The sequence below is a fragment of the Oenanthe melanoleuca genome, chromosome Z (genome assembly GCF_029582105.1).
Source record: "Oenanthe melanoleuca isolate GR-GAL-2019-014 chromosome Z, OMel1.0, whole genome shotgun sequence".
Taxonomy (NCBI): Eukaryota; Metazoa; Chordata; class Aves; order Passeriformes; family Muscicapidae; genus Oenanthe; species Oenanthe melanoleuca.
Genome location: NC_079362.1, coordinates 64533359 through 64553816, shown reverse-complemented (window position 1 = coordinate 64553816; position 20458 = coordinate 64533359). Strand labels below are relative to the sequence as shown.

Genomic DNA, 20458 nt, shown 5'->3' with positions numbered 1-20458 from the left:
AAGGAGAAACAGTTGTAAACTGCAGTCTGTTCGTAGAATTCAGGGTATGCATAATTGGCTGGAAGTGACAGTAATTTCGAAACAATTACTATGGCTAAGTGTAGTCCATTACATTCTGTGTTCAAGAAATGTAAGAAGCATGTTGTTGGTGTTTGAAATCCCCTGTTGTTGAAGAGTCATTTGTAGAGGGAATGCCTCATGTGACTCCTCTCAATGATTGACTAAATCTCTGCATAAAAATAAGCTTGCAATAATTATTAGTCTCATTACACAAAGATTCTCTAGCTTTTGAACAAAATTTAGAACAACTATTCTTAAGAATAAACAGCATTAATTCCTTTACTAATTTGTGTCTCTTACTTAAAAAATAGCCCATTAAAAGAGCCTTAGTAAGGTGCATAGTCAAGAATTAGAAGTTAAACTAACTGAGGATTCCTGTGCAAGCTTGAATCAGTCAGTGTGATTGCATTTCATTATGCATTCTCCTTTTTCATTCTGTAGAACTGTGTCTCTTTTAATGCATAGTTTGGATAGAAATCACTGAACAGCTGCTCATTGTTTTGTCCTCTTACTGTTCAGGGTGGGATTCTAGGTCTGATTTTGCTGCATGTTGTTCAACCCCTCTCATCTAAAAAGATATGCTTATATGCATGTATTTTGTTTTGTTCATCATTGCTATAAATAAAGGACTTCAGGGTCACTCATCTGCCATTTTCTCCATCTGTGTATTAATCCACAATTCACAGAGGGGAAAATGAGATACATTTGCACTGGAAACCTTATATCTTGAATGCTTAATTTTACAACTATCTGAATTACTTTCTTTTATGAAAAGAGGGCAAATGAGAAGCACAGTTACCTAGGTATTAGGAATCAACCTGTCTCAAATTCCTTTGTCTCTGTTTCTGTCTTTACCCTTTTTCCCTTCCTGTGTTTCCACTTCCTGTCTTGGAATCTTAGCTGAGACCTTTGTTTTTGGTTGGGAATTGGGAAAGCTTGATTAGACAAGACCATTTCAATTTAATTTAAGATTCCTTCCCTATTAATAGAATTCTTTTTACTAAATAGTGACTTAAATAATAAGTGGTATCCATACAAGAACAAAATGTGAACTTAAAGATAATTTCAACCTTTCTTTAGGATTATCAGCAAAATAGAAATAATTAATATGAAACATACATTGTTCCCATATTTGGATTTTACTGTACCTAAATGGAATACAAACCTCACAATATCTGAACTTTGTTCTATTATGTAAGCCATGAATTCCATCAAGAATTAAATTTGACAAAAGTAAATTCTTCCAATCCTTTTCAGTTCTTTCCAAAGTATGTATATTGTATTTTAGTAGTTTTAGAAACTAAAAGCCTGCTTAGGGGAGTGTTGAGAACTGTCTTGGAGTGTATTTTTATCTTAACCAGGCGTAACTACCTTTGTTCAATGCTAGTGGGAGTTTTCCAAGAGCTCTGACGCTATGTAAATCTGTACTGTATAATTAAACCTATGAAGAATTCAAATTTTGCATTCAAGCTTTGTTATGAAAGTGTATTCTGAAACAAATATAACATTTTTAAAAATCTGTTGGAAATACTTAGCTACTGTACCTCCTAAAAATGCAAGGGAAGCTGTTCAGAATAAGGAATAGCAGCAGAGCACAGAAGTAATGTTTGTCCTGTTAGTTTCATTTGTAATTTGATCTGTAATTGTGACTTATTTTGTAATGTTTTGTTTCTCTGGTGAACAGGTACATACAAAGTTCCACTGCAGGCAAGCCCATGCTTCAGGCACTGACACTTCATGTTTGACATTTTCCTATGATGGTACTGTCCTTGCCAGCAGAGGAGGTAGGTGATTGAAGGAACCCTATGTTGAATGTAAGATGGTTTTAATGAAACAAAATTGTTCATTAAACAAACCATATAAATCATGTAACTGTTAGATGCATTTGTTTGTGGTGGAGATAAGGTACTGAAATCAGATACTAGTGATTAAAATATAAAGTGTTTCACAATTTACTACTTTTATTTGATATACCATGCAATACTATGTTCCTGAAAGAACATTTAACAGCAGTTAAGAAATATTTCGAGATAACTTTTCTGGTTATATTACACAGTTTCTGATCTGTGTTCTTGTCTAGCAGTAATAATACACTGAAAGGAAATCTTTAGCTTAATTAAAAATAAAAAAATCCAGTTTTGTTGCTTAGTTCTGCCGTGGAAGATTAGTGTCTCTCAATAACATGATCTCTCTTCCTCATACAGCTTTCTTATGCAATGTCATTTTCTGTCCTGATTGGAATTTTTATCTAATCTGTATTAAAAACATCAAAAGTTGATGATTGGAATTGACTTTCCAAGACATACTTGAATGGCAAAAGAATTCGGAATGTCCACAGGACTGAAATAAGACTTGTCTTGTAAACTTCAGATGAAACTATTATAAATGAGTCTTAGATAATAGAACAAGACTTGAGTAGGCAAAAATGTGCTTGAGGACTCATTCACTTCATTATTGGGATAGGATGGTGTCTGTGGAAGATAACTGTTCATGCAGAGATTTATCTGCCCAGTATTTTGCAGGCAGGTGCAAGCATACAAGCCAAGCTGTCTGGATGGAAAACAGCTGTAACCAGAAGCTCTGTGTGTGCATTACCATTGCCCCAAGGCCAAATAAACAGGCCTAGGGAGAGGCAGTATACATTAATGTCGGCTAACACTGTCCCTAGCATATGTTTAGGACATCTGGTCAGTTTGATACATAGACAGAATGAGATTACATACACAAAATACCAGAATATAGGTATTCACAGATGAAAAAAATTCTGAAGCAATGAATCTGTTTCCTACTGAGAAGCTTGTATTTTCTTTGTGTCCTCCTTGTGCTCCTGTCACTGAAGAGGGTAGAGTGTCTGTTGGTGCAGTGAAATCCAGCTGATACTGCTTGCTGCCTCACTGATTCCTTGTATGACTTGCCACATTGCAAAGATTCCAAATGTTGTTTCCCGAAACATATCTTTCACAGTAGGGACTTTGTAGTCTTATCCTCGAAAGCCCTAGGCATATGGACACTAATGACACTTGTGTTGTTTACTAACTGCTGTTCAGGTTCCTTGGTCCAGTGTTCTGCTGCCACTCTACCCATCATGAATGGGTTGTAAGTAGTGGGGTAAAAGCTCTCAAGCTTTTTTGTCCTTACTGAACCAGACTCTTAATATATGGAGACCTTCTCCTGCTTGGAAAGTATGTGAACTGTGTGTCTTTCCATTCTGCACTGAGTAAAATGCTGCATCTGTCTGCCAGTGATTGCCCTCAAAACATTCACACAAAATACTTCAGGAAATCTAGGGATAAACCTTAGTGTGCTTTTAAATATAACAGCAAACAAGGCTAATACTTAGTGAGGTATATTCCCTAGTGCTGTCTTGAAACTCCTATTTATGTAAATTCTCTTCTGTTTCACATTTATGAATGTAGATCACATAAATGACCTTTTCTTATTTTTACTGCATGTGGCACTTTTACTTGCCTGCTCTTCCTCATCTGTCTCCACTTTTTGTCTCGTGTTAAACAGACTTTCATTTACTCAGGTTTTATCTACCACATTCTGCTCTAAGCTGTATAAAATGTTGATTGATTGTTTGCAGAATGTAAGACTGCACAGAAATTTGGCCACTCAGTGTGGATAAAAGTGCTACCTTTGTCTAGTGTATTAAAGGAAAAAAAAAAGAGGACTGTATGCACTATGTTTGAAAGTAAGGAGGATTCATACCTTATTTTGACTTGTTTGGTTAGTGTTTTAATATGAGTATTGCTTTGGATCTGTACCAGCAAAAGCAGATGTGGATCCAGCATTTGTAGATTAACACACCTGCCAAGTGCTGAGGATCAAAGAAAGGATAGTTGTTTGGGGCATGGGAACTTTCATTGAAAGCCTGATGGACTTTCCTGCATCTGATGTAGATTCTGTGCTGGATATGCGATGAGGCATGGCTCAGCTGCAGGCACAAGGGAAAATGAAAACCTAAGGAGCTGCTTATGAAAGTTCCCAGTCCTATTCTTGTTGGATATTAGGTAGTAACTTGACAGAAACTTAAGAAAGTGATATTTCTGCATGCTTGAAATCATGAAGGATAGTATTTGGGTAACATTTTCTTTGTTGAGCAGGGTAGAGATAAGAATTAGGATTGGACTTGGGGTCTTGCTGTAAAAATTTAAAAAATCTTTTTTTGACTCCTGATATTTTTGTGGGTTTTGGGGTTTTTTTTGTTTTTTTTGTTTTTTTTTTTTTTTTTTTTTTTTTTTTTGTTTTTGTTTTTGTTTTTTTTGTTGTTGTTTTTTTGTTTTTGTTTTTTTGGTTTTTTTTTTTTTGTTTGTTTGTTTGTTTGTTTTTGTTTTTTTGTTTTTTTTTTGTTTTTGTTTATTTTTTGGTTTTTTTGTTTCCTTTTTCCTTGTATTTCTTTCTTCATTTTGAAATTGGTTTAACAGATAGAAACATGTACACTCTAGGGTTATGTAGCAGCATGTATAGTGACTGTTTTGTGTAGTGTAATCACATATTACTATTCATAGTAAATTCAAACATTGTCATTTCAAAAATCACATGGGTTTTTGTCAAGTAATATTTCTCAGAAGCTGAACACCGGTGTTCATTCTAACCATTCCAGAAATACATTTACTAGTTTTAATAGGCATAGTCAGGTATTTGCAACACTTGGAGTTGAAATGGCCTTATGAAAGTCTACTAGTATCCTTCTAGCTGTATGTTCATATGTTCACTCCATATGTTTAGGGGGATGATTAAATATTCCATCAGGCTGGTATCAATGCAGGTGATGCTGAGAAGTGTTCCAAATATAGGTATAGATTCTTTGATTTGTGACTTCCTCGTGAGACTTTTGGCTTTGGTCCCAACCTTTGATGCCTCCAAAGGCTGCTCTGTAGTTGTTGCAGCTCCTCCTGCAGAGCCAGTACAGAATGCAGAAGTTTGTACCTTGTTCTGTAAGATGTCTCTCATGTATGTAGTATAAGCCTTCACTGAAAGGCTCAGAGTTGATAAACTTATTCTGGTAAGCTTGTTATGCTATGTGTTTCCTAAGCTGTAACTTTTTAAAATTCCTATTTTCTGTGTTTCTTTGCTTCCCTCGTTGATCTCTGTGAACAATTTCTGTCATCAAGCATTGCTTTCAACGCAGGATCCCCTCTTTTTAAATAGAGTGTTGCTGATTGTAGGCTTTGTGAACTCCTGGCAGCACTTTTGCTTTTTTTGGGCCTATTTGCATTTGTGTGCTTGTCTTCCAGGTCAGTATCTTCTGAAAAGAAAAGAAAAAAAATCAGATAAAATCTTTATCGTAGTAGTGCTTTGGCTTTATTTTGACTGAAGGGCCTTTGCAAAATGCCTATCTTTTCTCACCAAGGACTGTTTTTCTAGGACCTAATTGTTGCCTCTTGATAAATCCAGTGCTCAATACCATTGGCATACCAGTGTCTTGACCTGATTGTGTCAGTCTTAAGCCTGTTTATCAGTATCCTTTTTATTAAAATGGCAAAAAATAGAGTTTGAAATGCTGTTTGAAATGCTATAAAAGCTTTAAATAATCCTGCCAGGCTTTGGAGAAGTCTGCCATCAAGAAAAAATACTGAATGATCTGAGTAGACTATTTTGAATATTCATACTGAATTGCTCAACTTCTGTTTATATGCTTTTGTTTAAGGATAACTATTTTTATTCATGAGTAAAGTAATTTAAAACAGATCACTGCTGCTGCAGCTCTGTTAAAGAAGCCTCCTAAGCATTGATAGAAGTATCCTACTGGAAAAAATCCTTCCGTGATCTTAGTGACAGTGATTTCAACTCGAAACGCAAATTATATTTAGGAACCAATTTGCATTTGCACACTGATAATTTTAATTAGGAAAAGTGAATTGGAGCAAATTCTTAATAATGGAAAAGTTTCACAGCATTAGCAAGTAAAGTCATTCAACTAGCATTTTTCCCTCTCCAAATACTTACTCTTCTATTTCTAAACTATTTCAGTTTAAGACAATGTTGACTTGAAATCAACCATCAGTTTGACTCCTAATAGAGTCTTCTAAATTTTTTAACCAGCCCATTACATTTTCTTGCTAGCAAAGTAGCTGTAGCTGACTGCATTTCTCCTACTAAAACCTGGCAGGTCTACAGCTTGAAGATCATGTCAAGGCTCATTCCACTAGGAACAGAACAGCCTTGGCTGCTAGCCGTAGATCTGTCCCTATCCAGGAGATTTGCAAAGTGGCCAAGTGGTGTCCTTTGCATACATTTATAAAGTGCTGGTGCTTTAGATGTAGCATCTTGACGATAAGTGTTTTTTTTTTTTTCTTGGGGATGGGAGGAAAAAGGGAGGGCTCCTTTTACAAGACTAAATGCTTTGAAGTACTTGGGATGGAATCTACTGGGAAACAATAAGAAAACATATATTCCCAAAACAGGGACTCAACATTTTTCTTTCTTGTCGTTTTTTAGCTTCCCAATGAACAGAAATATACTCTGCTCTAGACATCATTTATTTAAGTTGTCCACTTCTTAAAAATATTTTGTAGTAAGGAGTTATCCTAGTCTTTAATATAAACATACATGATGTACGAGGCCACACATTACTGCTTTCCCTGTAAAGGGCACTGCTGGCCTTGATTCCTTTTGTTACTTCTTTTAAAAACATTTTATTTCCAAGGCCTCCTTTGAGGTCTTCAGCTCAAAGGCTGTGAATCCACAAAATACTTGTAGATAACCAATTACTTCCCTGCAAGATTTGTACTTTGGAAGGAAGCAGATCTCGCCTCCTAGGTCAGAAAGATTTTGTAACTTTTTGTCTAAAATTAATCTCAGGATATTTTTAAAGAGAATTGTTGCTTAAATGTCCTTCTTTTTACCCTTGAAAGTGCTGAGGCACTGCTGTCAAGTGCTAGGACGTGTATAGGTGCTTGAGTGAGGTATTTCAAAGCTCAGATTCTGTAGCTCATCTCATGCTAGGAATATGTGTTCCAGAAGGACAATCAGAGCAGAGGTGTAGAGATGTCTCTGAGAATAACTAACTAATCTCTTTTTTTACCCCTGTTCTCACTTTGTTAATATGTCATAACTTTTCAAAAAGGGATAAACAGCCTGACTTTTACTGGCCTACAGTCACACCATGTTTATCAAACACAGATGAAAATTGCTACAAATCTCTTGCTGTAACCTTGATTTAGGCTTTTATGGCTAAAGGTAGTGTGGTGAAAAGGTTTCGTTATAACAAGTGTGGTTTCACTTGCTTCCCTTCACCCCCTTCCACATCCTTCCATGAGGATTTCTGACTGATTCCAGGGCCTCTTCTCCATACTGAGATAGCAGTTTTTTGTCTGCTAAAGAAGGGGGAAGACTGTCATGTGCTTTCCATTCTTCCTGATTACTTTTTAAGGACAGGTAAAATCCACACATATTAAACTTGTTTAGTTTTTTGATCTAGACCACTTGTGGCAAAATTTTTAATTTGTTTCAATATCTTTAAAGTTAGATTGGGTCCTAACAGCAAAGCATCAATGCTGACAAACTCAGAATAGATTAGTGATTGAGTAATCTGATTCCACTGTTTGTGGATTGTGGTTCTTGATAGGAGGGATTGCCACAATAGAATTAAGCCATTGAGGAGCAGTTTCTGCTATACTGGAGCGCTACATATTGAGCTTCTCAATCTTGCATTGTGATAGTTACTTACCAAGGAGAAACTTCCAAATTGTTCCCATTTTGAATGCTTCTATTATATAATTTTATCTCCTTCTCTCTGAATTAGAGAGTGAAATTTTCTGACATGCGTGAGTTTTTGATTTGAATTATTTATTGCTAACCTTTGTCTCTTTTGTTTCATAGGAGATGATACTTTAAAGATATGGGATATTAGACAATTTAAAAAACCTCTTAATTCAGCAGATGGACTGCCCAGCTTTTTTCCTATGTAAGTATTCTTTTTTATTCCAGCTAGCAGAAATAGCAATATTTTTACTGAATGGGAAGGGGTTCTGCTGAAGTTCTTATTCTCAGTTGTCACTAGGTCCACAATTGCACAGAGAGGATTGCTCAAGGAGGATTGTGCGGTGACAGTTCTTGTCTATTTTAGGGATTCACGTTGCTTGAAAAGATTTGTGATATTTCAGTCTCAAATGTCTTAAGTCTAATTAGGTTAGTAACACTTCAGGAGTAGGCCCATATGTGTGTAATGAGATGTAGATGTAAACCTCATTCTTATTTAGTCTATGATTAATAAAAAAAATATCTGAACGAGAAGGTAGACATAACATGAAGGTATGTGATATGAATTCAGGTTACAGTATCAGAAGTGCTGACTTTATTTTACTGCATAGTGCTTAGTATTGTTTTCAATATTTTTATTGGTGTGATCCGCATTTCTGTAGCTGTAATACAGCCAAATACGCTAAGGACAGCTTGTAAATTTGTAATAAGATCTTAGAAAAACAAGTCATGAATAGCTCAATCTTAATTGCAATTTGTAACACAGAGGAAGAGTAAACAGGAAAACATTTTTGACCAATACTTAAACACACCACCTTGCATCATTGAAGAATATATTGTCAGCAAAAACAGATTTCATGATTAGTACATTTTTTTACATACTGATGACAGCCAGATTTGAAAGTACTTTTTTTTGTTTCTCATAATTGAAAAGCTTGCAAGACCTTGGACTGGAGGAGAATTTTGCTGGGAGGAGGATTTTTATTGAATCTGCTAGTTTTGCACCTCCTGTGCACAACTGTACTGACAATTGTAACAGATAACTAAATTATAACTACAGCTAAAATGACAGCTAACAAAATACTTTTTCAAGCTTTGTCTGGAAAGAACTAGCAAATAGAAAAGATTATTTTAAGGAGTGCAATTTATATCTAAGTTCTCAATATGTTAATTGTTTATCTGCCCAGTAAGATGCTTTGCTTTCTTCAACAGGACAGACTGTTGTTTCAGCCCAGATGATAAAATCCTTGTCACAGGCACCTCTGTTAAGAAAGGTGGTGGCAGTGGGAAGCTGATTTTCTTTTATCGTGAGACCTTCCAGAAGCTGTATGAGATAGAAGTTACAGATGCGGTATGTATTTTAGTTTAATCATCTCTTGAACATATGAATGAAATCAAATTCGTTGCTTCTTTTCCCTTATGTGGGTAATTACCTACTATTGTTATTTTTCTACTCCATGGTTAAAAGAGAGGGCTAGAGTAACCTGAATAATTGTTTCAATTACATTATTAAAAAAAAATCCTAGGACAAGGTGTTTAAGCAGTAGAGCTTCCCTTCTCTTGTGCTAGCATTGCATTTCTCAAGTATTTCTGTGACCTCTTGTAGATCTCTGAAGTGGCACACAAATCCTAAGATATGTAGATGTTTATGTTGTTTACTTCACCAGTTACCATGATGAAATTCCTTATTGTGGCAAAAGTCATTTTTGTCTGTGAGACTAGATTAGTGGCTGCTCTCGAATGTGTTTCTAGCTTGTCTAAATGCAACAATTTGTTGCAAAAAGGAGGCATAATTAAGAAATCCATCAAAAACACCATTCTTACTGGTTACTATAAAAACCTAAAGTTGTGAACCTGTAATACTGAAGGGTCTGTGTATAGCTTCAACTTACCACCTTTGTACAGGAGGGAAAAGCTCAATACCATAGATGAAAAGGTCCTTTCACTCTTATGATATACAAGTAAACTTTTGGGTGATAATAAACAGCAGTGGGTGAAATTAGAACAGAATTGCCACTAATAAGTATGGCAATGTATGCTTTTGTCCCTTTAGTTGGAGTGTGTCAGATTAGCAATTTTATCCCTTTGTTACAGGATACCATTTTTTACTTCTGCATTTTTTTGAGCCATCACAACAGGCTTTCCTAGCACAGCAGACCAAACTTCATTCTGCTGGATGTTGTTTATATGCCACCCCCTATGTATTTGCTTTTCTTTTCAAATCCTTCTTTCTCCTTTAGTCCATCCCAAGGTAAAATATGTTCATTTGTTATATCTATAATTTTGGTGGCAGCTGTCTTGAAAGTTAAAAACGCAGAATTCTTTCAAAGGAGAAAACACATGTTTTTGCCTGGAGCAGAAAAACACTTGTTTTCATCTTAAGCATATGATCTAAATACAAAGGGATTTTAAATTACTTTGGAAGTTTTACTTAGTACTAGATAACTTCTCCAAATACAGCAGAAATTGGCTTTTATATTTTTCTCCTATGGAACATACCAAACCACAAACCAAACTTATTTCATGAGAATTTCTAGGGGATTTTTATTTTCTGATAAAAGCCTTATGACCTAGTATTTATAACCTTTTTCTGAGAGAAAACATGAATATCGATATCTCGATATCTCTTTTGAAACTTCATGGCAGAGAAAAGGAAAACTACATAAAATAAAATGTAAGAAATAGATTTTTGTAGGAGCTCTCTTGTCCGTGGGCATGGGAACAAAATAGTTTCATAATTCCGTTAATTCACATTAATTAATTTGAACTCCTTAGACCTGAGTGTTTGAAGGTGGTTATAATGGCAAAGCAGTGGCCATGTCAGTAACAGTGTGCAGAGATTTAAGCTCTAAGGCTGCAAGAAGGTGCATCCTGTATCTGCAAGAACACTTAAGTTACGAGAAATACTGCTTGCCAGTCTTTTTTTGCATTCAAAGAAAATATTATTTTCATTTGGTAACTTTGTCTTCTAAGTCTTGGAAATGAAATACAAGGTCTGTGTACCTGCCAAAAGAGATTGTGCTAAAATTGTCCACAAAAGATTTATTTGCTCTCAGTTTCTCTCAGAATCAAGAGCTAAAAATGCAAAAGAGAAATGGAGCAGAGACCCAACAGTAGGAAACTGTCAATAAACAACTTCATTTGAACCACTAATATAGTAAAATTTCAAGTATGTGTACAAGTCTAAGCAGGTTCATAATTTTATACTATAAATTTGTGTAGGTGCTGATATTTATATGGTGCATTTTAAGACTGTTGTAAATCACTTTGGTCTATAGAGTTTTAGTGCTGCTGGTTTTCTTCATTTATAGTTATAAAATTTAAGACTGTCATTCTTCTGTTTGCACATAGTGGAAATGAAAATAATGGAACTAATAGGTGAAGAATTGAGACAAATACTGATCTTATGACATAATTTTCAGTGAATCAGCACTACCAATACCTGTACAACGAGTCTGTCTAGTTTACAGCTTTAACTCTACACGTCTAAGGAAAACACAGTTTAGCATATCAATCTGAATCTAGAAGGAGAAAAATTCATGTAAGTCATCTTACAAAATAAAAACAGTATGTTTTGCCAAGGTCTTTCTACCATTTGTATCTTTTGGCTTTTTCATTAGTGTTCCTTTACTTGTTCTTCTCAAATTACTGTGTTTGATGAAATATAATGCATAAAGGCATGCTAAAAGCAAATGAATTTTCAAGAAGCTGGCATTTATGTTTTGTTAGCAGTAAATGCTGTTTGTTGGAAAGATCATTGGTCTGTAAACTGGGAGATTAGTATCTTGTGTGTAGTTTATCAAAGCATTTTTTTCAGCAGTGCAGTAATTACTTTCTTTCTACCGGCTGCTCTCCTAGTTTCTATTTTTTCCTTATACCCTCAAAAATAGCAGTTAGCTTTTAACATCAGTGTAATTAAAATAAACACATCATGTTTTCCAAGACTTCAGTTTGTTTTCTGCAACTAAATGTTATACTTCTTTATATTTTCCATGTTACCTAGTGCAGAAATAAATAATTTTCTATTTTGGGTTTTTTTAGGCATTGTAGTTATGCTATGCTATATGTGAAATTGTTATTATGCTATGTTATATATGTAGTAAAAGCACAAGTGCACCAGTATCTGTCTCTGCAAAGAGCCTGATCTGCTTTCATTCCTAATGAAACAATTTCAGTGATTTCAGTGAGATTTAATCTGTATTGCTGAAGAAAAAAGACATCTTTAGTTAACTTTTTGCAGGCAGTGTATAGCAGTTAAGTGCTAGAATGTGTATAATCAGAATAACGAAATCTACTGTGGAGAACAAGTATAAACTATTAATGTGTTACTTTTTCAATTTCACAAGGATTTTTTAAAGGGAAATACCAGAATGCCTAGAAAATTGAAAAGCAGTAAAGAGCAGTAAACATTATCTTAAACCTCCTTGGTAAATAGCCAGTGAAATTGGCCTGTGAGTGAACTTTGTGGGTAATGAGAAAATATTTAATGGGAATGTTTGACCAAAGCTGTGTCTGGCATTCCTTTCCTTCATACCACACAAACCTTTTTTCACCTTTTCTTTCAAGTTTTCATGGGAAAATCCATTACTGCTTCAGAGCTGCTGGAGTGAAACCTTGTGGTTTTACTAATGGACTAACAGTCTGATTGGTTTCTGCTGTTGTGGCTGGATAGAGAATATTAATTTGCTTTTTTTCTGTTGTATTAGTGGTTTTTTTGTTTCTCAGCTGCAATCTGTGCTTAAACAACTGCATTGTTGTGTCCGCTCCTGAATGACATCCCACCATATAGGCATTGGGACTTTTGTAGAATTCAAGCTTCTTAGATAAATAGCAATACTTTTGAAGAAAACTAATGTCAAAAGAGCTGGAGACCACGGCTGGAGTCTCTGACCAGTAGCTGGAGGAGGTGTGAACAGGACAAAGACAAAATTGTGGTGCTTCTCTCACCATCCTTTCTGCTTCCAGTGACTGCTGTTTTTGAGATATCTTGATGCAGATAGAGGAATTTTGCAGTTAATAGCACTCAGTGAATTTCTTTTCATGAGTTTATCAAGGAGAGACATCACCCGTGCTACAGGTCATGGCAGGGTCCTTTACTTACTGCAGATTACATGAAAATTACATCAGGGTGGGAACTCCTACCTCTACTGCTCTCACAAGAAAGCTGATGCTTTCTGTGGAGTACCACAGACTTCCTCTAGCTTGGTGTGTGCAGGTGCAATTGGAGAATTTTAGGGCTTTGTACTGTAATAATGGTTGTGTTTACTAAACTGTACAGAATTCTCTCTTTTTAATGGAAATTGAAAAAATTCTGATATGAATGTGCAGCCTTTTCATAGCTTTTCTGTCTCTCTTCTATCTTGACAGTATTATTTATGAAAAGTTCTTCTTCTCTCACCTCAAATGAAATACGTTCATTAAACTTTCTCAATTTGAGCTTTAGAGGCTTATTTAATCTGAAATACCTATAAATGCATGTAGAACCTTTCTTCACTCTGTTTACATGAATAAGAAGACTTGAACAGATGGCAGGAAACAATGCTGCCAGAATATGGGGGTACAGAACTTATGTCCAGAAACTCAGAGGCCATTTCCCTTTCTTTTTGTCAGGTAGTGTGAGAGGCAGAAAGACATGTAGCTGCTGTGGAATAAGGTCTCGTCCTTGGGATATGCAGTCTGGAAGGGAAGGGAGATTTCACTGCCAGATGAAAGGCAGGGAGGGTTTATTCCTAATTCTTGCTTTGGTTATACAAGTATGGGATCTTCATGGGAACCAGTTATAAATACCTAGTGTATGGGAAAAAGAATTGGGTACACAACATTTCCCCCAATGTCAGTTTAATTTAAAATAGCTGTGGATAGGCACTTGAATCACTCTCACATGTCTGTCATTCATTTGGCTACTTCCAACAGATCACCCGGTAGTTATCCTTATTACAGACAAGATTGATCTTGGCAGCAGTGGAGTACTCATTTTCCCCATATGGAAAGGACAAGTATTACACCCTGTGACTGCCAAGGAAGAATGGGCACTGAGAAGGAAAAGGAAAAAAAAACAAAAAAACAAACAATAAGGAAAAACAAAGAGGGAAAATAAATTGTATAGTTACAGGAATTGATGATTTTTAATGAAAATTGAAGTAATTTAATTTTAAAATGAGCCGGGATGATGAGTGTATGTACATTATAAAACAAGATGTGCAAGTTTTTAAAATATCCCACAGATTTTTGTAGATAAGCAACAATCCAAAACCCATAGATTTATGGCTGTTTTGGGAAACCTATTTCTGTTAGGAAGATTCTTCAATATTTTCTTAGTTTCTCAAATATAAGTAAAAGTTAAATTATTAAATACTTCTGAAAGTACCTCTAAGGGATGTTTCAGAAAGATCTTCTGAGACATGCTATAAATAAAGCTTCTTTTTAGATGAAAGAGTGAAAAGGAAAGAAGGAGTAAGGAATATAAACCTTCCAGCATCCTTTGTGCATGGCTGTAGGATTGCAGTATTTCTTTCCTTGACTTTAAACAATCATTTACTATTTATAAGGTGCAGTAATATAGTAAAGGGCTTTTCCACTGTGGCCCATTTAACTGAGATTTAAAGCTTTTGAATTTAAGAAAAATAAATTCTTTTAACTTCTGGAAGAGATCATCATGCAAACTTCTGTTTTGGTGTTTGTTTTTTTTTTTTAAAGCCATTTGTTTTATTTTAAAGGAAAATCCATATTTTCCACAACAGAGAAGTTAATACAATGTTTACGGCCCAGTAAATTTATGGGCTTTTTAAAGTGAACAAGAAAACTCTCTAGTATAAATGGTGAATCACAGGAATATGTTTACTAATATAGTGTGGTAACCTGTCAATTTTTATTTTCTTCTTCCATTTATATAAGGACAATGTGGTCCTTCCCTTTGTGTATCCTGGAGCAGCATGTATTTTGTTTTAAGGGAGCTGTCACCACAGGTTTGAGGTATGCAAGAGTAATAAACTGTGAGGGTTTTGTCCCTGTAACAGGGAGTGGGAGTGTAGGTGAAGGTTGTCTCCCCTAGTTTTATGATATATGGAGATGAAAATGTGGCTGTAATTTTAATAGACCAGGTGCTTGAAAATGCCTGACATTGCAGTCACAAGGGAAATAGGTTACCACCTTCATTATATTACTTTTTATCCATGAAAAGAGGAAAATATGGTTCAGTGGCTCCATGCACTTGTGAAAATATATTTTATAGCTGTACCTTGAAAGTTGGGTGGTACAGCATTGTTTCCCATGTTTTCTATATTGAAATCTTTCTTTATAATAACTTGGCCTCTGAAAATGTTTATAGGGTATTTCTGGTTTCTGCATAGAAAACTGTAAGTTTTATCCAGTTCTGGTCTCTTTTCTATTGAATATTTCCACACATTTTCTAAGTCATGTTTCACAAGGGAAAGACATTAGTAGTCTTTCCTCTACTACTGTATTCTCATGAGTATTTTAAATCTGATGATAGCAGGTCACTACATTGTAGATACTCCCTAACCTCCCACCTTATTTATTGTAGTTGGCTCTTTTCCTTGGAAGAGCTCCAGGGAAATCTTGAACAGGAGGGTTTCTGCAATTGGGGTTTACCGTAGATTTTTAAATATAATATTAGTACATTTCTGTTATGTGAGCAGCCATTTTTAAATTCAGAGCATGCATAGTGTGAACATGTAAGTGTTAACTGTATTTTTGCTCAAAATAAAAAACAAGATGGATTTGTTATTCAGCTTGGCAGACATTTGAAAATGGCATACTTCTAAATCTGTGCTATTTAACTTTTTTATTATTATTTAAAATTCAGCAGTTTTATAAGTGTTACACAGTTTTATTCCCTATGCTGGTGCTTCCAGGAGACAGACCAGCTGTTTCCAGGTAGAACAGCATGGCAAGCTAGGTAGATGGGTGTTGTATCAGCACTGTGCTCTAAGACACCAGTGGAAAGAGATTACGGAGTGTGCAATGGGAATTGGTGTAGTCTCTGAGCAGCACTGCCTCTCTGTGTTTCTAAAGGTAGAAATTCTGTGGCTTTTGGAGGGCAGCAGGTGGTTAATGTAGCTGGTGTTTCATGGAAATCATCTGCAGAGAAATCAAGATAACAGTAGGAGAAGGAAAGAGCTATCTATATTAAAGCGTTTCTTTGTAGTGCTAACTTTATTGGCTTATGCGAATAGTGCTTATGGCTAACTTATGGCTTTTGATCTCCATCCTGCATTTCAAGCATCATTATCAATGATCTTTTATTATTGTGTAGAAATGATAGTATTTATTGGTAAGATTGCTATTATCTATGGATTAGAATTTTGAATTTCTAAATTTTTTGTTTTAATTTTTCCTTTAAATTCCAGTTGCTTAGAGTTGGAGAGAAATTATTTGTTAGCATGGGTGCAAATGTGTTGAAACACTTGCTTAAAAGTCCTTAGGGCCCTGTTTCTGAACTTCATGGAGTATGCGTGAGGCATTGAGATCTTTGAGACAGGAAGGAGTTACTCTGCTGCCTATAAGTTAGAATGCATATGGATCTTTCCTCATAATGAGATTTTTAGTATATTTTTATTCATTTTCCTCTCTTTTCTCATGTAGTGTATGCATTCTTGCAGGGATGTATAAAACAAAACATGGTAGAGGTTTACTTTGAGGTCCATGAAAACTGTGAGCCACATAAAACGTGTCTGTGAAAATTTGTACAAAGACTAGAGTTGTATCCACTGCACAGCAGTCTAAATATTTGAAGTTTCTAAACAGTTCCACAACTTTATGGTAAAATGGAAAAGCTTGAGAGCCCCTGTTTCAATATCTTCCCTATTTACAGAAGTTGTTTAAAAGCAGTAGTAACCAAACAGGGATAAGGGACAATCTTGTGGTAGTGGGAAGCTGTCTTCAGCAGTTGGCATATAAACATTTGATGTTTTATTCAAAGACATAGAAACTCTACTAAATAAATGGAGATGTTTTCCTGAAATAACTTTGTACATTTCCCTTCTTTTATAGGGAGACATATTGCTAGTCAGAAGAACTTAGTGTGCAAGTCCTAGAAACATGAAAGATAAAGCTGAAAGGCTACACTGAGATTTCATCCCTCTATCCAGCCCAAGTTTGAAATTGCTTACCTGTCTCAAATACAAATGTAGTGTAGGCTTAGGTAACAGATTATATTTGGAAGGTAATTGCTTTTTATTGTAAGCTTCCTAAGTAGTATTATTTGTTACATTTTGAGCTCCTGTGCATTTAAAAGATACTGCAAGCGATTCTTCAGTGTAAATTCATAGGGAGAGTTTTATGCAGGAGAAAAGACAGGATAGATGTGCTAAATAGACTAGTTGTATGCATACTTGCACTGATCTTGACAGACAAGGCTTTTTTCAGAAAGACTGGAATTTGTAGTGATTACATTTAAGATAAATACTCAGTTCAGTCAGAAAAGCCCCACTTAGCGACTGCTGGGGTCACCTGTCCTTACAGAATTCACAACCACGGTCAGAATGTCATTTTACATGTTTGCTGTCTTCCCTGCTGACATGTCCCTTATCTGAATGCCTGGACAGCCAAGTGCAGCAAATCCAAGCAGTGCTGTTCAAACAGAGCTCATCACATACCGTCACAGCCACTGAAGCAGAGCTTGCACATGGGAAAGAGAGGTTTGTTTAAGTTTTTCTTCTCCTGACCAAAAATATTTTCTTAGGCAGCAGCTCTTGCTTTCACTTTTTTATTGTATAGCTTTAGAACAGATTCTAGGAAATTATTTATTAGATTGTAGGTTGGAAAAGGGGTAAGCAATAAGGGCAAATACAGAGTTTTTCTTTTTAAACCCTATTCAGTTTTTAAGTATCTCCAGAGCTAGACCTCATCTTTGAAGCTAAGGTTTTTAAGATTTGTTGGGCATTTTTATAAGTTTGTGTCTGGTGTATTCTTCCTGCTCTGGGAGTATTCAATATGGGTACCAGGATTTTATCTTGAACCTTGGAGTTTTATCTAAGTAGCACAGTGTGGTGTAATATAGATCCTTATTAGTTTTCTGTTTTTCTTTTATAGCTATTTTGGCCACTGTAGGCTGTAGGGATTCACCTGACCAAATATAGATGTCTACAGCTGATCCAGTCACCCTAGGCTCCTTTTCTAATCAACAGAGAAAAATAAACATATTCAGACTGTGATTTTATCCCATCCTAAAATAGATCTCTTAAATAGGTTTGCTGAAGTGCCCTGTAAAATGCTTATTTCTCTGTGTTATCTTTAAAGGGAGACATTTTTAGACATTTAAAGAAGAGGTCTCCAAAGATTACAAGTGTAAAGATGTTAAGTTTGATGAAACAAGTCCCACCTAAACTCTTTATTTCCCTCCGTGGGTGTTTATTGTCTTCTACTAAAGCTCTGGAACATTAATCTCTCGTTTTCTGACCTTGCCAATAGCATAGTGGGAGATAATGGGTTACTTTTGTATTCATTTCTGTTGATTTAAGGATTTTTGACTGTAGGCAATTTACAGGAGAAAAGCCTGCCACTCTATGAAAGGCTTGTGCTAGCTGAGAGCAAAGCCTACGCTCTCTTACTTGCACCTGATTTCCCAACAACTGTCAAAACATTAGCTGCTTCACCATGGAGTTACCGAACTTCATCTAAATTGTAGCACTTTTAAAGAAACATCAGATACTCATGATTTCTTGCTTCACAGGTTAGAAATGTATGAAAACCTAGGATTAGCATGTTTCCTTTCCATTTTCAGTATTTATCTGGAATTAGCAGTATTTTTTTCTTGCGGCGATTTGGAAAATCACACTTGATTTTCACTGTTTACAGGTGGAGTGTTGGCTGCATCTTCAGCACAGGGAAAGTGCAAGTATTAGCTGTTTGTCAGCATCACTCAGGACAGGTTTCCAGCTTCTCAGGGTAATTCCACGTAGGGATGGAAATAGCTAGATGCAGTCTGCAAATCAGATTTGTTGTTAGTGTTTTCATTTAAATAGTTTGCACTAATAGCCATGGGAGGAGGCAATAATTAAGTGAACTTAGACTAAAAGTCTGATAGCTGCTCTTAACTGATTAGTCGTATCTGGTGTTTTGGAGCAAATGTATAAGCCAGTTGAAAGTCAAGAACCCAGAACAGTGAAAGTGTGTACCTGAAGTGAAAAGAAAGAAAAATGGAAAATGTTTATTACAAGAGTGCATAACTGTTATGGAACCGTGTTTTTCTTTCCTCTTCCCTGCATGGCAGGAGAAGATTTACTAATGAACTTGAAAAAACTGATACATTATCATGCATTATCTGAAAACACTCTTCACATGGAATATTTATTTTCAAAGATAACTGCATAGTACTTAACCTTAAAACTTAATTATCTTTAGGGAGAGAGGGTAGTTTCCAATGAAAACAGTGCCTGAGTGAGAAGCACTAAGACCTCCTGAAGGAGGACAAGGAAATTAAAACATCACTGTAAAATATGGCCCTTCTAATTTACTTTTCATTTTGCAGTAGCAAGGAGAGAATATAGTCCTGTTGACCTAGGTGCTCTAGAAGTGTATGGTGATTCCTATTTATGTCAAAAATATGAAAGTTCTTGAAATATTTTGGAAAATGGTGAAATCATTATCATGCCACTCTTGTTGCAGTTATGACCTCCATATGCATACACACATACATATCTGTTTAATAAAATTTTGCTAACATAAAAAGGTTAACTATATCATGGGGCTTATTTACATAAGTAGTTAGTGAGGTTTTGTTGGATATCAGGTGAAATGCACCAAATAAAAAAAATCAATGCTTTTGTACAAGATCAGCTCACAGGTATGTAAAATGTTTAGTTTAGGAATTCAAGAGAGCACAAACCTGAATCTTCCCTTAATCTTTTGCAGCAGAGTGGAAGACAATAAAGGTGAATAATGCTTTCAAGAGACATTCTTTATATATGTTCTTGTTATTTTGTTACATAATGAGCAACCTCACTTTTAGGTAGACTCAAAGAATATTAGTAAGATTAATTGACTGCTCAGGTTCTGGAATGCTGCAGAAAAATCATGTCTAAGACGTAACATTTATGTGAAGACTATAAGTACTTTGTAATTCATAGGGACTAGGAATACTTGCTACATTAGCTCATTCATGCTTTTTTTTCTTTATATGTTTTATCACATTGCATCCTCTCCAAAGCTTCTCACAATCTGGATAATCACTGCCAATGTGGGATCTCTAACCATTCATAGTTCCTCTTATTAGAAATTATTAACCCTTCCTGAGCTGTACTGACCCCTCTGGGACTGCACTTCCCATCCTGGATCAGCTCTATCCACACTCTAAAATTGAGTGGTTTTATCTGAATATGTGGACCAGAGAACTGAATTTTGCCTTTGCTGCTGCAGTCTCAAACCGTCTTTATAAGCAAAGATCCAGGAAAATTCTTCCAGTCCTTGACATCAGTCTGTAGTTTTATGACCTTACCAGCTTCATAGTTTCATCTTAGGAGGTAAATTTTCCACTTCTATGCCACAAATCATTTAAATCTTTTCTTGCTGACCTTGTAAAATGCCCTCTCTGCATTGTTTACTCCTGTCAGGGTGTTGCCCAAGTGCTCTGGACAGTTTGTTAAGGTAATTAGCTTTTGCTTACTGACAAATCTGCTTCAGTTATTCTTCACTGTGCCTGTTAAACAGAGGGCTGCATTCCTAGGTCAGA

The 20458-nt window shown here is 35.6% G+C and overlaps 1 protein-coding gene across 1 annotated transcript in view; it reads left to right on the top strand.

The window, feature by feature from the left end:
• WDR70 (WD repeat domain 70) overlaps positions 1 to 20458 on the top strand; it is a 139065-nt gene that overhangs the window by 101174 nt on the left and 17433 nt on the right. Inside the window, exons 12-14 of the mRNA XM_056513716.1 lie at positions 1745 to 1844; positions 7888 to 7972; positions 8980 to 9118. Of these exons, the coding sequence (XP_056369691.1) occupies positions 1745 to 1844; positions 7888 to 7972; positions 8980 to 9118 (324 nt within the window). The remainder of the gene's footprint in view (positions 1 to 1744; positions 1845 to 7887; positions 7973 to 8979; positions 9119 to 20458) is intronic.